This window comes from Bufo gargarizans, chromosome 3 (genome assembly GCF_014858855.1).
Source record: "Bufo gargarizans isolate SCDJY-AF-19 chromosome 3, ASM1485885v1, whole genome shotgun sequence".
Classification (NCBI taxonomy): Eukaryota; Metazoa; Chordata; class Amphibia; order Anura; family Bufonidae; genus Bufo; species Bufo gargarizans.
In genome coordinates, this window is record NC_058082.1 from 238,823,960 (window position 1) to 238,844,177 (window position 20,218).

The following is a 20,218-nucleotide window of genomic DNA, read 5'->3' on the forward strand; positions in this document are numbered from 1 at the left end:
GGTTCTAGGTTGAGTGGCGAGAGCCACAGCTCAATTTGGTCTCTAATCCCCTGCCATAGCTCTGCGGCGGTGTGTTGTTTGTCCCTTAAGCATACCAGCTTCAGGAGGAGGACGCAGAGGAGGAGAAGTGGGGGTTGGAGCCACTAATGTAGGTGCTGGCGGAAACCCTGATCGACACAGGGCCCGCAATCCTTGGCATCGGTAGCACCTGTGCCATCCCAGGGTATGACTCGCTCCCAGCCTCCACAACATTCACTTAGAGTGCCGTCAGGGAAATGTAGCATCCCTGGCCGAATGCACTTGTCCATGTGTACGTGGTTAAGTGGACCTTTCCAGTAACTGCGTTGGTCAGGGCAAGTATGATGTTACGGGACATATGTTGGTGTAAGGCGGGTACAGCACATCTTGAAAAATAGTGGCAGCTGGGGACTGCGTAACGCAGGACGGCCGCCGACATGAGGCTGCGGAAGGCCTCAGTGTCCACTAGCCTAAATGGCAACATTTCCAGGGCTAGTAATTTGGAAAGCTGCTCATTTAGTGCTATGGCCTGTGGGTGGGTGGCTGGGTATTTTCGCTTGCATTCAAAGGCCTGGTTAAGGACATTTGGATGCTGTATTTGGACACGGAAGTGGATGTGGTCACTGATGGTGCTTGCGAAGGTCCAGGTGCAGGGCGGGAGGCATTCGGGCCTGCGCCTTTGACAGGGGATTGGCCAGCATGTAACATAGGGAAGAGGAGGCAGTGGTGTGACCCGCAGACACAGATTGTGGACCCAGGTATTCGTCCCACTTATTAAGGTGTTTGGATGCGATGTGACGGATCATGTTGTTGGTGGTGAGGTTGCTAGTGTTCACACCCCGGCTCATTTTCGTATGACACAGGTTGCAACCTACTTCTCTTTTGTCGTTCAAACTTTTTTCAAAAAAGTGCCAGACTGTGGAACATCTACCCCTTGGCAAGGGAGATTTCCGCAAGGGGGTGCTATGTAAAAGAGTTGCGGGCCTGTTTGGTGTGGCCTGCCTTCTCCCTTTTGTCACCACACTGCCTCTTCCAGCCTGTTGCGGTGCTGCTGATCCCTTCCGCTCTGTATTGCTCTCCTCGCTCAGCTTGCCACCTTCCCAGGTCGAGTCAGTGACCTCATCGTCCACCACCTCCTCTTCCACTTCCTCACTTTGATCATCCTCCTGATTTGTTGGGCTAACCACAACATCAGTGATTGCCAACTGTGTCTCATCCTTTTCAATCTCTTAAGACAGTAATTGCGGTTTACTTATTGGCAACTGTCTATCATCATCATCCACCTCATTAAACTCTAATTGCCATTCACCACCGTCATGTTCTTGTGACTGTGGATGCTCAAGAGGTTGGGAATCAAGGCACAAGATTTCATGTCCCTCTTCAAGCGTGCTTGGCAAGATGGCCAACTCAAGTAATGGTGCTGAAAAGAGCTCCTCGGAATATCCAAGTGTGGGATCACTTGTTTGGCCACACTGTAAATGGTGGAAGGAAGGAGGATCAGGGTGAGGATTGTGTGGACCAGACTCCTGGCTACTGAAACTGGACTTGGTGGAAGACAGGGTGGTGCTTAACTGACTGGAAGCAGTATCTGCTGCAATCCAACTGACCACCTGCTCACACTGGGCTGACTTCAAGAATGGTGTCCTGCACCACCCTGCAAACTGGGACATGGAGCTAGGTATTTTGGATGATTGTTTTTCTTGTGCTCTGGCACTAGGCACAGTTTCTCCGTGCCCAGGGCCACGGCCTCTGTGTGCACCAGCAGCATCACGGCCACTTCCCCGTAACCCTACTGCTCGCCTTCTTCATTTTAAATGTGATATATTCTTAAAAGTATGTCACACGTACAGTAGCGTAGGATTTGGAAGTGTATGTGCAAAAACATGTTCAACAGTATTTGTGATGAGGAACGTTATACAGGACAGGTACCACAGTTCGCAGTGTCTACAGAAAAACTGCACTGGATTTCACTGATATTTTAGGGATGCACACACTTTAAATAGGAGATGTGGCGCGGATAATTTAACAGTCCGCAGCAGACAGCATCTACGGAAAACTGCACTGGATGTCATTGATATTTTAGGGATGCGCACACTTTAAACAGTAGATGTATTTAATTTAATTTAATTGTCTGCAGCGGCCTATTACAGGATGCGCTAAAAATATATATTGCTGCTGTCACACACAATAGTCCTTAAAAGAACTTTTGGGTCTCTGAAAAGTTTTTGTATAAAACTCTTCCTATACACTTCCTACACTGTCATTCTCTTCCTATGCACAGCTCTACCTAACACTGAGTAATTTAGCGCAGGTTGGCTACAAATATATTGCTGCTGTCACACACAATAGTCCTTACAAGAACTTTTGGGTCTCTGAAAAGTTTTTGTATAAAACTCTTCCTTTACACTCCCTACACTGTCATTCTCTTCCTATGCACAGCGCTCCCTAACACTGAGCAATTTAGCGCAGGTTGAGCTACAAAAATATACTGCTGCTGTCAGACACAATAGTCCTTACAAAGACTTTTGGGTCTCAAACGTTTTTGTACACTTATAATATTCGATTACACTCCCTACACTCTCTGTCCCTTCCTATCCTCAGCTCTCCCTGTCTTAGAATGAACTGAACACGCGTCATCGCCATGTGCCGAGCATAGCAATGCTCGAGCCGAACTGGTATTCAGCCGGGCATGCTCGCTCAACACTGCTCTCATTCCAATTAATAGGAGGTCTGTAATATGCAGGGCAAGGAAGGTCTTCAAGGGTAAGAGATACTCTTTATCCATTTTGGCCATGATATGAGTACTTGGAACATAAGACCCCTTATAGAAACTTAGAATTCCATACAAAAAAATGAAAATGGATTTTCGAAACTGGACAACCCTTTTAAGCTTCTAAGCTCCCCCTAGTGGTGGCTGCTAGCAGTCACACTGGTATCATTAACCCTATAGCTATAAAAGGAAGCATTTAATAGAATTTATTTCTGTAACAGAAAAAAATAACACCTTCATTTTACTAATGCTAGACTAACTTATATTAAAACAAAACGTATTGATATATATATCTTTTGTATATATTTCTTCACTATTATATTTGGTATGGTGGATTCTTCACAGAGGACAGTGACATTTATCCATATATCATAAATATATAAATACGATATATATAAATGGGAAATGTGTTTTTACATGTGAGAAAATACTAAAACCTCCTACCCGATGCGTGTCAATCTGGCTTTGCAGTTTGGGAACATCCCCACCAATGGGCTCCTGCTGCTTTAGCTCCTCGTTCTTCAGCTGCAGCCATGCAAGAAGCTCCTGCAGAGAGATATGTAATCGCTTCCAGTGCTCCGTGCTGGCTTCTAAATGAGACCTACAAGACATTATGCATCACATTATTGTCAGGGGGAGAAAGATCATGGCAGATGTACAGCTCATTTCATACTGATACCAGTCTCTCTTAGATGAGAAATAATAATTAATGTATGAGCTGCTCTTTGATGAGAATTTATTGCTGAGAAAAAGAGGCAGATTCACATGCTGAGCTACCACAATGAGCTGTATTTTATAGCAATTAGCAGACATAGTTCAGTGGCTCAGAATATTATAAAATTACAAAATATGACCAAATTAGTCACTAATGACACTGGAAAATAGAAAATATTAATGTGATGTTTATATATATATATATATATATATAGCAGAAGGAGTTAATTATAGATATAAGATTAAGTTCACACATGTACTTTGCAGTATCATTTGCTCGCCAATGGATCTAACCTGATTGATTTACGACCATGTCAGATTTTTTTATATTTTTTTTATATATTATCACCTAAATCGGGGGACACCTGTGAAATAGTGACCATAAAGTAATAACCTTCCAATTATCATTTAAAAGAGCGTTTCTACAGGGAGGAACAAAAATACCAAACTTCAAAAAAGCTAAATTTAGCCAACTAAGAGAGGCCATAGGCCTAACTAAATGGGATAAAGTCCTCACAAATAAAAATACAGCCACAAAATGGGATATCTTTAAAAGCATCCTAAAATCTCATTGTGAGAGGTACATACCGTATGGGAATAAAAGGTTAAGGAACAAAAAGAAACCAATGTGGATAAATAGAACTGTAAAGAAAGCAATAAATGACAAAAAAAAGCATATAAAACACTGAAACAGGAAGGTAGCACTGGAGCACAGGAAAAAAATAGAACATATAAAAAACAAATAAAAGTGGCCAAACTAGAGACCGAGAGATTAATTGCCAAAGAGAGTAAAACTAACCCTAAAATACTCTTCAATTATATAAATGTTAAAAAGTATAAATCTGAAGGTGTCGGCCCTTTAAAGAGTAATGAGGGGGGAGTCGCAGAGAGCGACGAGGAGAAAGCAAAGCTGTTAAATATTTTTTTCTCCAATGTATTCACTGAGGAAAATAAACTGTCAGATGACATGCTGAATGTTGAAATAAATTCCCCATTAAAAGTGTCCTGTCTGACCCAAGAAGAAGTGCAACAGCGACTTAAAAAGATTAAAATAGACAAATCGCAAGAACCTGATGGCATACACCACCGTATCCTAAGGGAATTAAGTAATGTCATAGCCAGACCCTTATTTCTGATATTTGCAGATTCTATACTGATTCTATACCACAGGATTGGCGCAGGGCAAATGTGGTGCCAATATTCAAAAAGGGTCCAAAAACAGAGACTAGAATTTATAGGCCGGTAAGTTTAACATCTGTTGTGGGTAAACTGTTTGAAGGTTTTCTGAGAGATGTTATGTTAGAGCATCTTAACGGAAATAAGCAAATAACGCCATAGCAGCATGGCTTCATGAGGGATCGGTCATGTCAAACTAATTTAATCAGTTTCTATGAGGAGGTAAGTTCTAGACTTGACAGCGGCGAATCAATGGATGTCGTGTATCTGGACTTCTCCAAAGCATTTGACACTGTACCACATAAAAGGTTAGTATATAAAATGAGAATGCTCGGACTGGGAGAAAACATATGTAAGTGGGTAAGTAACTGGCTCAATGATAGAAAACAGAGGGTGGTTATTAATGGTACACACTCAGATTGGGTCACTGTCACTAGTGGAGTACCTCAGGGGTCAGTATTGGGCCCTATTCTCTTCAATATATTTATTAATGATCTTGTAGAAGGCTTGCATAGTAAAATATCAATTTTTGCAGATGACACTAAACTGTGTAAAGTAATTAACACTTAAGAGGACAGTATAGTGCTACAGATGCATCTGGATAGATTGGAGGCTTGGGCAGATAAGTGGCAGATGAGGTTTAACACTGACAAATGTAAAGTTATGCACATGGGAAGGAATAATGCAAGTCACCCGTACTTATTAAATGGTAAATCACTTGGTAACACTGACATGGAAAAGGATCTAGGAATTTTAATAAACAGCAAACTAAGCTGCAAAAAACAGTATCAGGCAGCTGCTGCCAAGGCCAATAAGAAAATGGTTTGCATCAAAAGGGGCATAGATGCCCGTGATGAGAACATAGTCCTACCACTTTGCAAATCGCTAGTCAGACCACACATGGAGTACTGTGTACAGTTCTGGGCTCCAGTGAACAAGGCAGACATAGCAGAGCTGGAGAGGGTCCAGAGGAGGGCATCTAAAGTAATAACTGGAATGGGGGGGACTACAGTACCCTGAAAGATTATCAACATTAGGGTTATTCACTTTAGAAAAAAGAAGACTGAGGGGAGATCTGATTACTATGTATAAATATATCAGGGGTCAGTACAGAGATCTATCCCATCATCTGTTTATCCCCAGGACCGTGACTGTGACGAGGGGACATCCTCTGCGTCTGGAGGAAAGAAGGTTTGTACACAAATATAGAAGAGGATTCTTTACGGTAAGAGCAGTGAGACTATGGAACTCTCTGCCTGAGGAGGTGGTGATGGTGAGTTCAATAAAGGAATTCAAGAGGGAATGTATTTCTGGAGTGTAATAATATTACACGATATAGCTCTAGAGAGGGGTCGTTGATCCAGGGAGTTATTCTGATTGCCTGTTTGGAGTCGGGAAGGAATTTTTTATTCCCCTAAAGTGAGGAAAATTGGCTTCTACCTCACTTTTTTTTTTTTGCCTTCCTCTGAATCAACTTGCAGGATGACAGGCCGAACTGGATGGACAAATGTCTTTTTTCGGCCCTATGTTACTACTATGTTACTATGTTACTAAATGATCAAAAAAGGTCATGATGAGCTCTTTAAAAAAACTGATCTTATTAGTGATGACTCATGTACTGTAGAATTAATTGATTAACATTTAAATTGATTGTATCTATTGACAGATTAAGCAAACATTTTTACCAAAAATGATACTCAACCACTTCCGGACTCCTCGTTGACTACAGGGAGTGCAGAATTATTAGGCAAATGAGTATTTTGACCACATCATCCTCTTTATGCATGTTGTCTTACTCCAAGCTGTATAGGCTCCAAAGCCTACTACCAATTAAGCATATTAGGTGATGTGCATCTCTGTAATGAGAAGGGGTGTGGTCTAATGACATCAACACCCTATATCAGGTGTGCATAATTATTAGGCAACTTCCTTTCCTTTGGCAAAATGGGTCAAAAGAAGGACTTGACAGGCTCAGAAAAGTCAGAAATAGTGAGATATCTTGCAGAGGGATGCAGCACTCTTAAAATTGCAAAGCTTCTGAAGCGTGATCATCGAACAATCAAGCGTTTTATTCAAAATAGTCAACAGGGTCGCAAGAAGCGTGTGGAAAAACCAAGGCGCAAAATAACTGCCCATGAACTGAGAAAAGTCAAGCGTGCAGCTGCCAAGATGCCACTTGCCACCAGTTAGGCCATATTTCAGAGCTGCAACATCACTGGAGTGCCCAAAAGCACAAGGTGTGCAATACTCAGAGACATGGCCAAGGTAAGAAAGGCTGAAAGACGACCACCACTGAACAAGACACACAAGCTGAAACATCAAGACTGGGCCAAGAAATATCTCAAGACTGATTTTTCTAAGGTTTTATGGACTGATGAAATGAGAGTGAGTCTTGATGGGCCAGATGGATGGGCCCGTGGCTGGATTGGTAAAGGGCAGAGAGCTCCAGTCAGACTCAGACGCCAGCAAGATGGAGGTGGAGTACTGGTTTGGGCTGGTATCATCAAAGATGAGCTTGTGGGGCCTTTTCGGGTTGAGGATGGAGTCAAGCTCAACTCCCAGTCCTACTGCCAGATGCTGTCATCTGTAGACATACAGGGTTAATTTTTTTCTTGGATTCATATGAAATCCAACAGAAAAAAAAAATCATGCTATGTCCAACTTCTCTATTAGAGCATGTTGCTCTTGATGTTCGCATATGCGCTTTTTTAGCCAGTTTGAGATCATTTACCTCCCTTCCTGACAAGTCACATTTTTTGTACATGTGTAAGAGAGTCATAACTTCTTTAAAATTTGGTTGCATAAATAATTTTTTTGATACACAGCTCTTTATTTTTGTTATTTTTATTTTAACATGTTTTTGTTTTTTATTTTTTTATACCCAGGAAAATGGAAAAAAATAAAATAAAAATAGTCTCCCTTTTTTAATTTTTTTTCAAAGCACAAAATGCAACTAACACCATTTTTAAATTATATTCCTTTCCACAACAATTGTTTTGATATAGAGGAATATCAATGGAGACAGGTATGTGTGGCTGGTGGTTGCATTTTCTTTTAGTTTTTTCTATTTTATTTTTGTAATTTTTTTATTTCTTATATCTACAACACTTTTGCAGGGCTCTAAAAATAACATATTGTATTGGAGATTTCTCCTGTAACATATTAGCCCCAATTGCAGAGGGAATGCATCTCCCAGAGATATTGTACAAGGCTGTTCAACCTCACTGCAGAGTTGCTAAGACCCAGCAGCTCATGCAATTCCCTAGGCACTCCCTGATGTGTATATATAGCAATGTAGAAGACAGGGACAGTAAAAAATAAATGAATAAATAAAAAACATTCCTGCTTTCTCTATGGGGAGCCCAGTTGTCACTGACTCCCACCTCAGAAACATCCTTGCAGAGTTCACTGTGTACCACCCAGATGTATATACAGGGAGTGCAGAATTATTAGGCAAGTTGTATTTTTGAGGATTCATTTTATTATTGAACAACAACCATGTTCTCAATGAGCCCAAAAAACTCATTAATATCAAAGCTGAATATTTTTGGAAGTAGTTTTTAGTTTGTTTTTAGTTTTAGCTATTTTAGGGGGATATCTGTGTGTGCAGGTGACTATTACTGTACATAATTATTAGGCAACTTAACAAAAAACAAATATATACCCATTTCAATTATTTATTTTTACCAGTGAAACCAATATAACATCTCAACATTCACAAATATACATTTCTGACATTCAAAAACAAAACAAAAACAAATCAGTGACCAATATAGCCACCTTTCTTTGCAAGGACACTCAAAAGCCTGCCATCCATGGATTCTGTCAGTGTTTTGATCTGTTCACCATCAACATTGCGTGCAGCAGCAACCACAGCCTCCCAGACACTGTTCAGAGAGGTGTACTGTTTTCCCTCCTTGTAAATCTCACATTTGATGATGGACCACAGGTTCTCAATGGGGTTCAGATCAGGTGAACAAGGAGGCCATGTCATTAGATTTTCTTCTTTTATACCCTTTCTTGCCAGCCACGCTGTGGAGTACTTGGACGCGTGTGATGGAGCATTGTCCTGCATGAAAATCATGTGTCCTCCATTTTGGAAAGAAGACACCCCAAGGTATTCTGTGAGGGGCATGATGAGTTCCTCGAATTTTTTATTTTTTGTCAAAAGTTATTGGAATATGAGACTTTGTAAGAAAAAAAGAAAAGAAAAAAATCATCATATTCCGCTAACTTGTGACAAAAAATAAATAATTCTAGGAACTCGCCATGCCCCTTACGGAATACCTTGGGGTGTCTTCTTTCCAAAATGGGGTCACTTGTGGGGTAGCTATACTGCCCTGGAATTTTAGGGGCCCTAATGCGTGAGAAGTAGTTTGAAATTAAAATGTGTAAAAAATGCCCTGTGAAATCCTAAAGGTGCTCTTTGGAATGTGTGCCACTTTGCCCACCTAGGCTGCAAAAAAGTGTCACACATGTGGTATTGCCGTACTCAGGAGAAGTTGGGCAATGTGTTTTGGGGTGTCATTTTACATATACCCATGCTGGGTGAGAGAAATATCTCGGCAAAAGACAACTTTTCCCATTTTTTTTATACAAAGTTGGCATTTGACCAAGATATTTATCTCACCCAGCATGGGTATATGTAAAAAGACACCCCAAAACACATTGCCCTACTTCTCATGAGTACGGCGATACCAGATGTGTGACACTTTTTTGCAGCCTACATGCGCAAAGGTGCCCAAATTCCTTTTAAGAGGGGATTTTTAGACATTTGGATTCCAAACTTCTTCTCACGCTTTTTAGGGGCCCTAAATCGAGAGAAGAAGTCTGGAATATAAATGTCTAAAAATATTTACGCATTTGGATTCCGTGAGGGGTATGGTGAGTTCATGTGAGATTTTATTTTTTGACACAAGTTAGTGGAATATGAGACTTTGTAAGAAAAAAAAGAAATAAAAAAAAAAAAAAAAAACAAAAAAAAAAACATATTCCGCTAACTTGTGCTAAAAAAAAATGTCTAAATGGAGCCTTACAGGGGGGTGATCAATGACAGGGGGGGTGATCAGGAGTCTATATGGGGTGATCACCCCCCTGTCATTGATCACCCCCCTGTAAGGCTCCATTCAGATGTCCATATGTGTTTTGCGGATCTGCGGTGTCCGTGTTTTGCGGATCCACGGATCTGCAAAACACATACGGACGTCTGAATGGAGCCTTACAGGGGGGTGATCAATGACAGGGGGGTGATCACCCCATATAGACTCCCTGATCACCCCCCTGTCATTGATCACCCCCCTGTAAGGCTCCATTCAGAGGTCCGTATGTGTTTTGCGGATCCACGGATCCATGGATCGGATCCGCAAAACACATACGGACGTCTGAATGGAGCCTTACAGGGGGGTGATCAATGACAGGGGGGGTGATCAATGATAGGGGGGTGATCAGGGAGTCTATATGGGGTGATCACATCCCTGTCATTGATCACCCTCCTGTAAGGCTCCATTCAGACGTCCGTATGTGTTTTGCGGATCCGATCCATGGATCCGTGGATCAGTAAAACACATACGGACTTCTGAATGGAGCCTTACAAGGGGGTGATCATCCCATATAGACTCCCTGATCACCCCCCTGTAAGGCTCCATTCAGACATCCGTATGTGTTTTGTGGATCCGATCCATGGATCCGTAAAACACATACGGACGTCTGGATGGAGCCTTACAGGGGGGTGATCAGGGATCCTATATGGGATGATCACCCCCCTGTAAGGCTCCATTCAGACGTCCGTATGTGTTTTACGGATCCACGGATCCATGGATCAGATCTGCAAAACACATACAGACGTCTGAATGGAGCCTTACAGGAGGTGATCAGGGAGTGTATATGGGGTTATCACCCCCCTGTCATTGATCACCCCCCTGTAAGGCTCCATTCAGACTTCCGTATGTGTTTTGTGGATCCGATCCATGGATCCTGGATCCGTAAAACACATACGGACGTCTGAATGGAGCCTTACAGAGGGGTGATCAATGACAGGGGGGTGATAAATGACAGGGGGTGATCAGGGAGTGTACATGGGGTGATCACCCCCCTGTCATTGATCACCCCCCTGTAAGGCTCCATTCAGACGTCCGTATGTGTTTTGCAGATCCGATCCATGGATCCGTAAAACACATACGGACGTCTGAATGGAGCCTAACAGGCAGGTTATCAATGACAGGGGGGTGATCAGCGAGTCTATATGGGGTGATCAGGGGTTAATAAGGGGTTAATAAGTGACAGGGGGGGTGTAGTGTAGTGTGGTGCTTGGTGCTACTTTACTGAGCTGCCTGTGTCCTCTGGTGGTCGATCCAAGCAAAAGGGACCGCCAGAGGACCAGGTAGCAGGTATATTAGACGCTGTTATCAAAACAGCGTCTAATATACCTGTTAGGGGTTAAAAAAATCGCATCTACAGCCTGCCAGCGAACGATCGCCGCTGGCAGGCTGTAGATCCACTCTCTTACCTTCCATTCCTGTGAACGCCGCGCCTGTGTGTGCGCATTCACAGGAAGTCTCGCGTCTCGCGAAATGACGCATAGATGCGTCACTCTGCCTGGGACAGCTGCCTCCGGACCGCGATCCTGCGTTAGGTGGTCCGGAGGCAGTTAAGTGAGCACCACAGCCTTCTTGCAGCTTGCCAAGCAGCTGTGCGTGATGTTGCAGCTCAGGCCCATTCACTGCAATAGGACTGAACTGCACATAGGCGATATGACCAATGAACATGAAGTCACTGGCCTAGGAAAAAGTCTTCAACGCTCACCAACAGCTGATCGGTGGAGGTGCCGTGACTCAGCCCCCGATGATCTGATACTGATGAATTATCCTGAGGATAGTTCGTACATATTAGAATATTGGAAAACCCCACAAACAATGTCTTACTTCATATGATACTTATAATTCTTAACTTGATGGTCCAGGGCCAAAATGCAACATCTGTAACAAGTCACCTATTTGTTTTTTTGAAAGTTGATGTGTTCTTAGTATGTAGCAGATGGGTCTTTAGACCTACTTAGATGACTGCTACATGTGCACCATCTTTAGATATGCCACTGCACACTCAAGTAAGTCCACTATATCATGCAGAAAGGGTCAAATAATTTCTTCTTTTCACAAGAAACTTAATGTAATAAATAAATGAATTAAAAACACCACATAGAAACCACTTTGTAAGATCTGTCTACATAGCAAACCATTAACAAATGTTTTTAGAAATGCAGCAAGAAAACAGCAGGGAAATCATCCTCCTGAAAGCTATGTGTGAGACACTCTAAAACCTTTTATATTAGACACGTATAATAACTGTAAGGAAGCAAAAGTACTTTGGCTTGAACAAAATTAGATAATATAATAGTCATCTGGTCATTTGCTGTTCTTTCATAAGACTTCATCATGAGATGGAAATTAATTAGTATATTTTTATAAATATTACTCTTGCCCAATACCTGATGTTAAGGGACTTTTTCCTGAGCTCATTCCACCGGATATTCATATTATCAAGTCTCCTGCACAAGAGAGAGCCATCTTCAGACCCTTCCAAAGATTTAAGGATTTTCTGTCCATTTTCATCCAAAGAATGGAATACTTCTGTGTGGCCATCGATGTCTGCTTGCAATTCCTAGTATGAAAGAATGAAATGTTGTATAAAAACTGTTTTATGCAGAAACAGATACTAAGTAGTAGCACAAATACAAGAAGCTTTCATGCCATATACCCAAAAAGGGTATGATGTTCGTGTATCACACCCAGATGCTGCAAGCGATTGTCGGGAGGTACGCGTCCCTCCTGGAAGTCGCCAGATATCTAGCAGAGGACACTACTGCTATTACATGCAGCGATGACCTCCGCAGCAGGGGAGGAGCGATTGCTATGCCATTGCTCGTTCCCCGCGGTGTGCCGGTGGCAGATCGTGATTATATAGCACAATCTGCTGCTGGCAAATCCAGATCTTTCAGCGAGCTGAAAGCTTTGAATTGCGCAATGAAAATCAAGCAATCGGAGGCAGTATTAGACAGCCAGATGATTACTTATAAGTGTTCATAGGAACGCTCGTTAACGATTAACGGGCAGAAAATATGCCTGTCTAATATACCCTTAAGAATCCATTGAAGAGTTTACAGTTTACATAAGTCTGGAATAGTCTTTTCTGAGTATTTCAGATTGGTTGAACAATTAAAAGAAATAATAACAATGAATAAATAATAATAGTGACACATACACGTGATGTGAAACATCAATAATAGAATCCCTAATATATTGTTCATCTTGTATGAAACTAGGACATAAGCAACTAGAATTCAACAATATGATTTTTTAATAAAAGGGACACATTATTTCAGTCAAACATATTTGTATTCAATACCAGTAAAAATAATGTACGAAAAATAAACTCATCTTTTAATACAATCATAATAAATATATATATATATATATATATATATATATATATATATATGTATATATATTTAGAATTACAACATCATCATGGATTTATTACATTATCTAATGGTATGATGCTTAGGCTGCTTCTGTTAGAGCATTGCAGTATTTGTACTGACGTGATCAGATGCATTGTGTCTGTCCCAATGTTATGCTGAGCTGAACAATTAAAAAATTGAAAATAGGTTACCAGTTCTAGATTAACGACTAAATAATTTAGTTTAGAAGAGTCTTGCCATTATCTATTGCCTTCCCCCAAAATATTAATATAACATAAATAAAAAATCATGCAAAGCCAAAATAGTTGCAGAAAAAGAAGCCAAGTTATTATAAAATTACTCACTCAATGTGTTAGTCAAGAAAAGCACATCTGAATGTTCAAAAATGCTAACCTTCACATTATATTTCCTCCTATGCAACATGCTTTGAAGACTGTAACATCAGTTGAACTCTGAGGCAGTTGCAAGACAATTCTGAACTGATGGCAGTGAAGTCCCAATCCTTGTTACATAATGTTCTCAAAAACATTCTTAAAACAGAATCTCATACAAGAGACAAATAGATACTTTGTTTTGTGGCAAAATTCTGATCACATCTCCAAGTGTAGGATGGGGCAATGACATAATAGAGGACATGGAACGGCAAACTTAGTTTTTAACTGTTGCGGTAGTAACATCAAGGGAGACAAGTCTAAAAAGCTATCAGCATTCTGAAATACTCAAATCCAAACTGCACTGGATGAGTTAACATACAGTATACAACATGACACAATAATAAGAGGCACAGTTTTTAGTTTTTCTCGCTTATTTGAGTGCGCCAGTTGATGCCAAAAGAAAATTCTTTCACAGGCTTACTGGCATTCCTCTCGACCTACATGCTGAATGGATTCTTTGTATGTGTATGAATCTTTCTGTTTATATGCTTCAGTTGTAACTTTTTCTTTTTATGGCTTTAATTGGTCAGACAAAAAGTAGCACAGTTTGACTTTAGAAACACTTTAAAACATACTGCAAAATTAAGTTCCATTGCATCATACTGCTTTATCCTTTGAAAGGCATGCGTCATCAGAAAATGACCTATTTTTATGTTTAGCATATTTTTAAATAATATTGGCTTTTTAATTTTCCATGTCAATATCTACATTTAAGCAAAAAACATAAAATCCAGTATTTTTTAAACTGGCCACTAAGGCTACTTTCACACCTCTGGTTTTAATTTCAGCAGGTGGTTCTGGTAGAGAGTAGGCTGCTGTAATTCTCCGGAACCGGCGATAGGTATAACTGGATCCGGTGGAGATCTATACGCATTCCTATACGTATTCGGGCAGACAAGCAGAGACCCGGCCAGAGACAAACTGCTGAATGCTGCAGTTTGTGTTTGGTCGATTCTCCACTTGTCTGCAGGAACAGCCATGTCAGTCAAAGCCTAATAATAGGTGCCACTTCTTGGTCTGTACAGATCACACCAATGCACTTATCTACTTATCAGTCATTCTAAACCTGCCTATAATGATATCACCTCTGTGTATAGATTAGACAGGATTTACCATACACAATAGGTGACTGGCAAGTTCCAGGGTCGGAAAACCCCCTGAACATATCATAAGCATACAGAAAACAAAAGTATTCAGAGTAGGCCAAAGAAATGTTTTATTAAACAAATGACTAGACCCAAACAACTGTAATAATCCTGGACAAACAGGAAGGAAACAGCGGCAGATGTAGAACCACTGGGCCAAGTGACCAGTTAAAAAAATAAATAAACTAATTCCTGTGCTCCCTTGGTTTTCACTCTTTAACCCCTTTACAGGGATCTGATCTTTGCCGCAGGGGAGCAACTGGACCGCTACCTCTTGGGATGGTCCTGGTATACTTGGTAGAAGCCTACAATGAAACAGATGCTGGAGCATAACACCAGCGGTCCATGCAAGACATAAAACCAGGAACACAGGCAAACAAACAGGAACCCAAATAAACCTACAACTTACGGCATTGTTCAGGCTGTAACAGGAGCACAGACGAGAAACATCGTCAGGAATTCATGTAGAACTGGATGGCGCCTACTGACAGACAGGACAAACTCAGAGACATACAGGCATATCCAGGACCCGATACAGATATGGATATAGGGAGCATAGCGCACACAGACAGACCAGTACATGCAGACAACATAGAAACATGCCTGGGTCCCATACAGAACTAGATACATGGCAGTCAAAGAATGAACATAAAAAACATGAAGAAATAGTAACATGACTGGACCCAATGCAGAACTGGGTGCATGGCGGTGACAGATGGACATACAAAATACTGAGACAAAGTAACATTTTAGAAGCTCCCAGACAGAGTAAGACATGGTGACGTCAATGAAGTATCAGGCTGAGCAAAAGTCAGGGCTCATGCACACGACCGTATGTATTTTGCAATCCACAAAAAAATGGATTCGCAAAAATACAGATGACGTCCGTGTGCATTCTGAATTTTGTGGAACGGAACAGTTGGCCCCTATCCTTGTCCATAATGTGGAAAATAATAGGACATGTTAAAAAAAAAAATCGGAACGGAAATACGGAAATACAGAAACGGAATGCATATCGAGTAACTTCCTTTTTTTTTTTTTGCTAAACCATTGAAATGGATTGGTCCGCATACGGTCCAAAAAAATAAACGTGCCTTGATAGTCCTGATATTTCATTGTAACCTGCACAGTACAGTATAGCACAGGAAGAGGAAACAGAAAGGCGTCCATAGGGTGAATAGGTAAACATAAAGTATGGCTAGTAAGGTGTAGAGAGGTGCATCTTCTGTGCTTATGCTGAATTAGGTACAACACTAATGTATACTTGGAAAATGAAATGATCACCACCATATCTTGGTACCCTGGGTCTGGTTGCCAAGCTTATCTAGGTGAAATGCAAAGTAGAATTTTTGGGTGACAATGTAGCCACCACTGTAATGCAGGATTTTTTGGTTCGCTGATTCGAGTGATGGATCAAAACAGCCATACAATATTAAAATGTGTTATATTTATTGCAATCTATAAATGCAGCACATTTCAGGGCTCCAAGGCCTCAAGGCATTCTTGTAACTTGGAGCCCTGAAACACATAACTTTTATAGATTGCAATAAATATGCCAGATTTTAAGTTTGTCTAACTTTTTACCCATCATTCGCATCTGTGCCCCAAAAAGTCTTGCATTGCAGTGGTGGCTACATTGTCACCCAAAACTTTCTACTCAGAAGAGTTCTAACAGAGAGCGCCGGTCTTGATAAATCTCCCCCCAAGTACGTCCTGCTGAATTCACAGAGAAAAAAGTGGAGTCCAAGTCAATAAGGTAAAAGGCACCTAGTATAAAGACTGTTTAACCCCTTCACTACCAGCGTCATACATATACAGCGCTAGAGCGATGTGTAAACATGGTGCCCTACCCTGTAATAATGCTGATCATGGTAATTGAAGGCTTTAGATGACATGATCAAGTGAGATCACAGCATCTAAATGCGCAAAAACCTAGAATTGCTCCCCCTGTGGCCAATGGGGCTGTTGGTAGTTGCTCTGAATACAATGAGCCTCGCTGACGAGGCTTATAGTATTCATGCTGCAAATCTTATTTTGGCCACCAGATGGCAAGCCAACATAACAAATGAACAATTAATTGATAGTCATAAACTCAATTTAAAAATCCCTGATTGTACAAAATATATGAGCTTCGAAATCATTACACAGAATTAAAAAATATATAAAAATATATTAAAAAAATTAAAAAATTAAAGTTTAAATCACCCCCCTTTCCGTATAATAAAAAAATGAATACCTAAATAACAATAAATATAAACATCATGGGTATAACAGCGACCGAAAACGTAATAATGTAACGGACAAAAGGGTAAAAATTGCCAATTTGCCATGTTTTTATTGCTTCTCTTACCTAAATTTTTTTAATAAAATGTGATCAAAAAGTCACACACACTTCATATTGGTATCAATATAAACTACAGATTGTCCCGCAAAAAAAAAAATGAGACCCCACAATGATCCCCCACATACATTTAGGGTATAGTTGTAATCATACTGACCCAGAGAATGAAGGTCATGGGTCAGTTTTGCATCAAACAAATCGCCGTGGGAACAAAACCCCTAAAATAGTGAAGGAATTTTTTTTTTTCCAATTCCTCCCCTTTTGTAATTTGTTTACCGCGTTCCACTAGATTGTAAGACATAATTAATGGTGGCATTAGAAAGTACAACTTGTCCCGCAAAAAATAAGCCATCATACTGCTATGTGAATGGAAATATAAAAAAGTTATGGCTCAAGGAAGATAGGGAAGAAAAATGAAAACACAAAAATGAAAAAAATAAAATAAAAATAAATCCGGCAGTGAAAGGGTTAACTGTATTATATAGAAGAGTATTTACTGCTTTGCATTGCTGTGGTTGTCCCTGATAACTGAATATTGGGGGAGATTTATCAAACTGGTGTAAAGTAGAACTGGCTTAGTTGCCCATTTTAACCAATTAGATTCCATCTTTCATTTTCCAAAGGAGTTGTAAAAGATGACAGGTGGAATCTGATTGGTTGCTCTGGGCTACTAAGCCAGTTCTACTTTACACCAGTTTGATAAATCTCCCCCATTGTTTCTAGAGATGTTTAAGAGACATTTAAGTTGTGTGTTGGTTGCACCTGTCAAGTTATTTGTTGCATCATGCTGTCATCATCCACCTATAGACATTAAAATAGCATATACTTATATAAAAGGGAAAAAAGATGTGAGTAATTTTCCAATCCCATGTTGCAGGAAAAGCTATTAAATCCCTTCCTCGACAAGTTCATTTTGGTGGATTTTCATATGCGTTATATTTCATTGGCTTTAGCTGTTACTATGGTAACTCATGTCTGCTTAAAATCTTTGAATGGCACTGCCATTTTGCATTTAAAGTGTGACATCCTCATGTGTTCTTTCAAGGATAAATGCAATTTTTGATCATATTAAGTATCAAATATGAAAGTAATAATATTGGTGACAATTGTTCCACTCTAACTTGTGCTCGGAGAATACAGCTCAACTAATTGTATGGTTTACAAGAGTATTTTACTTGGTAAAAAACAAAAAATTGTTGGTTAGTAAACCCAAACAGGCTGGTCACTGAGGGGTTAAATATTTGTTTCCTCCTCACTATGTGCTCTATGTTTCTGAACAGAAGAGCTTTCCTGCTGGCAGGAAAGCTTGTAAAAACCCCTGTGAAAGCTATAAAAACGAGACTATAATGTATATTGATCCGCTTGACAGGGGGGAAAGGGAAAGAAAATGTTCTATAGATTAAACATGTATAATGAACTGCAGTAGGCCCTTCAATGCTCCCTGGAAAAAAAGGATATGCAGATCTTCAAAGAGAAAGGAAGCTATCTTTGTAGTGCCACCTAGTGAAGTTTGGGAAGGAATAATGCAAGTCACCAGTACATACTAAATGGTAAAATACTGGATAACACTGACATGGAAAAAGGACTTAGGCATTTTAGAGGACAGCAAACTAAAATGTAGAAACCAGTGTCATACAGCTGCTGTCAAGGCAAATAAGATAATGGGTTGCATCAAAAGGGGCATAGATGCACTTGATAAGAACGTAGTTCTGCCACTTTACAAATCACTAGTCAGACCACACATGGAGTACCGAGTACAGTTCTGGGCTCCTATGAACAACTCTGTGCTCAGATCTCAGGACAATGGCAGAGACCGTGCCAGATGAGGGTTTTATAGGGCTGTGAATATCACAGGGGATGGGTATCTGCAGATTGGCTGGCTGCACAGCATTATGGGTAGTCTTGCGTTCCTGGGCTTGTCTCCTCTACATTTAGTTTCACTTTGTAACACATGCAGCTGTCATTTTAGGAAAACCTAATTCGTTACTACGAAGCGCAACGAAGTTCAGACCTATTCTGCTTCCAATGCTTCACTGCTCAACACTAGTTACTGTGTTAGCCAACCTGTAGTCAACGTGTGGCCCTTTAACAGGCTTATAAGACTACCTACACCGCTGCTGGTACTCTCCTCAAGGAGAAACAGCACTTTCAAGATCTACATCAAAAGCTTTTCATCTAGCCAACAAAACATGTTACTCGATGCTGATGATGGGCAAGAACCCAGAAAAATACATCCCCATTTCTTTTTTTGAGAAGGCTCTTTTTTTAGAAGCTCAAGTAAATTGTATTGATTGGGTATGCACCGAACTCTCATGAATTTAATCACAGATAATGTCTGTGCTAAAAATAACAAAACTTTATTATTATATCAATCTTAAAAATGGTGGGGGAAGGAATAAATCAAAAAATATCCTACAAAAAAAAAACATTGTTCTGATAGGTTTGCTTAAACTAAAACCAATAATCCCCTCGCGGACAGAGCCACAAAGGCAGACATGTAACTGCTGCAGTGGCAAAGTAGTCACAGGAGATATTGGAGCAGCATCAGACCATAAAAAGGCAAATAACTATCTCCTCGTGCCCCTCTTTCTCAGGCAATGTAGTATCAATTAGCCATTAATGCAGGAACCAAGCCAGTTACAATGTAGTCATATCACTCAGTTTGCTGACAAGAGTGAAAATTATGGCTATATGCAGTATCCATCTCTCCCAAGGCTTAGGCGTCTGCAGACTGAGAGAGCAATCACCCCAACCATGTACTCCTACACTGACTTGCTGACTAATTGTTGCATTGTATCAATGTTAACTAGCTATCTAACAACATCCTCTGACTCAAAGCGTTTCTCTCTATATCATCAAGAGCCCATAGATCAAAAAGATAGCATAACTTAGCGATCTAACAGCAACAATGTGCCCAGGGGGGATTATTGGTATTAGTTGAAGCAAACCTATCAGACCAAAGTTTTTTTTTTTTTGGCAGGATATTTTTTGATTTATTCCCTTTCCCACCATTTTTAAGATTGATATAATAATAATAATAATAATAAATATATATATATATATATATATATATATATATATATATATTTTTTTTAGCACCGACATTATCTGTGATTAAAGGCTCTTTTTTTTGGGCTAATATTC

At 40.3% G+C, this 20,218-nt stretch overlaps 1 protein-coding gene across 7 annotated transcripts in view; it reads right to left on the reverse strand.

The window, feature by feature from the left end:
• The window catches only part of DMD (dystrophin), a 3,186,583-nt gene that overhangs the window by 619,050 nt on the left and 2,547,315 nt on the right, over positions 1-20,218 (reverse strand). For 6 of the 7 annotated variants that reach the window (XM_044284724.1, XM_044284721.1, XM_044284723.1 and 3 more), the window contains 2 exons: positions 12,162-12,334; positions 3,233-3,389 (listed from right to left, as the gene is read on the reverse strand). In XM_044284724.1, coding sequence (XP_044140659.1) covers positions 3,233-3,389; positions 12,162-12,334 — 330 coding nt within the window. Of the gene's footprint in view, positions 1-3,232; positions 3,390-12,161; positions 12,335-13,547; positions 13,649-20,218 lie in introns of those variants that run through there. The other variant, XM_044284725.1, reaches the window with a different exon arrangement.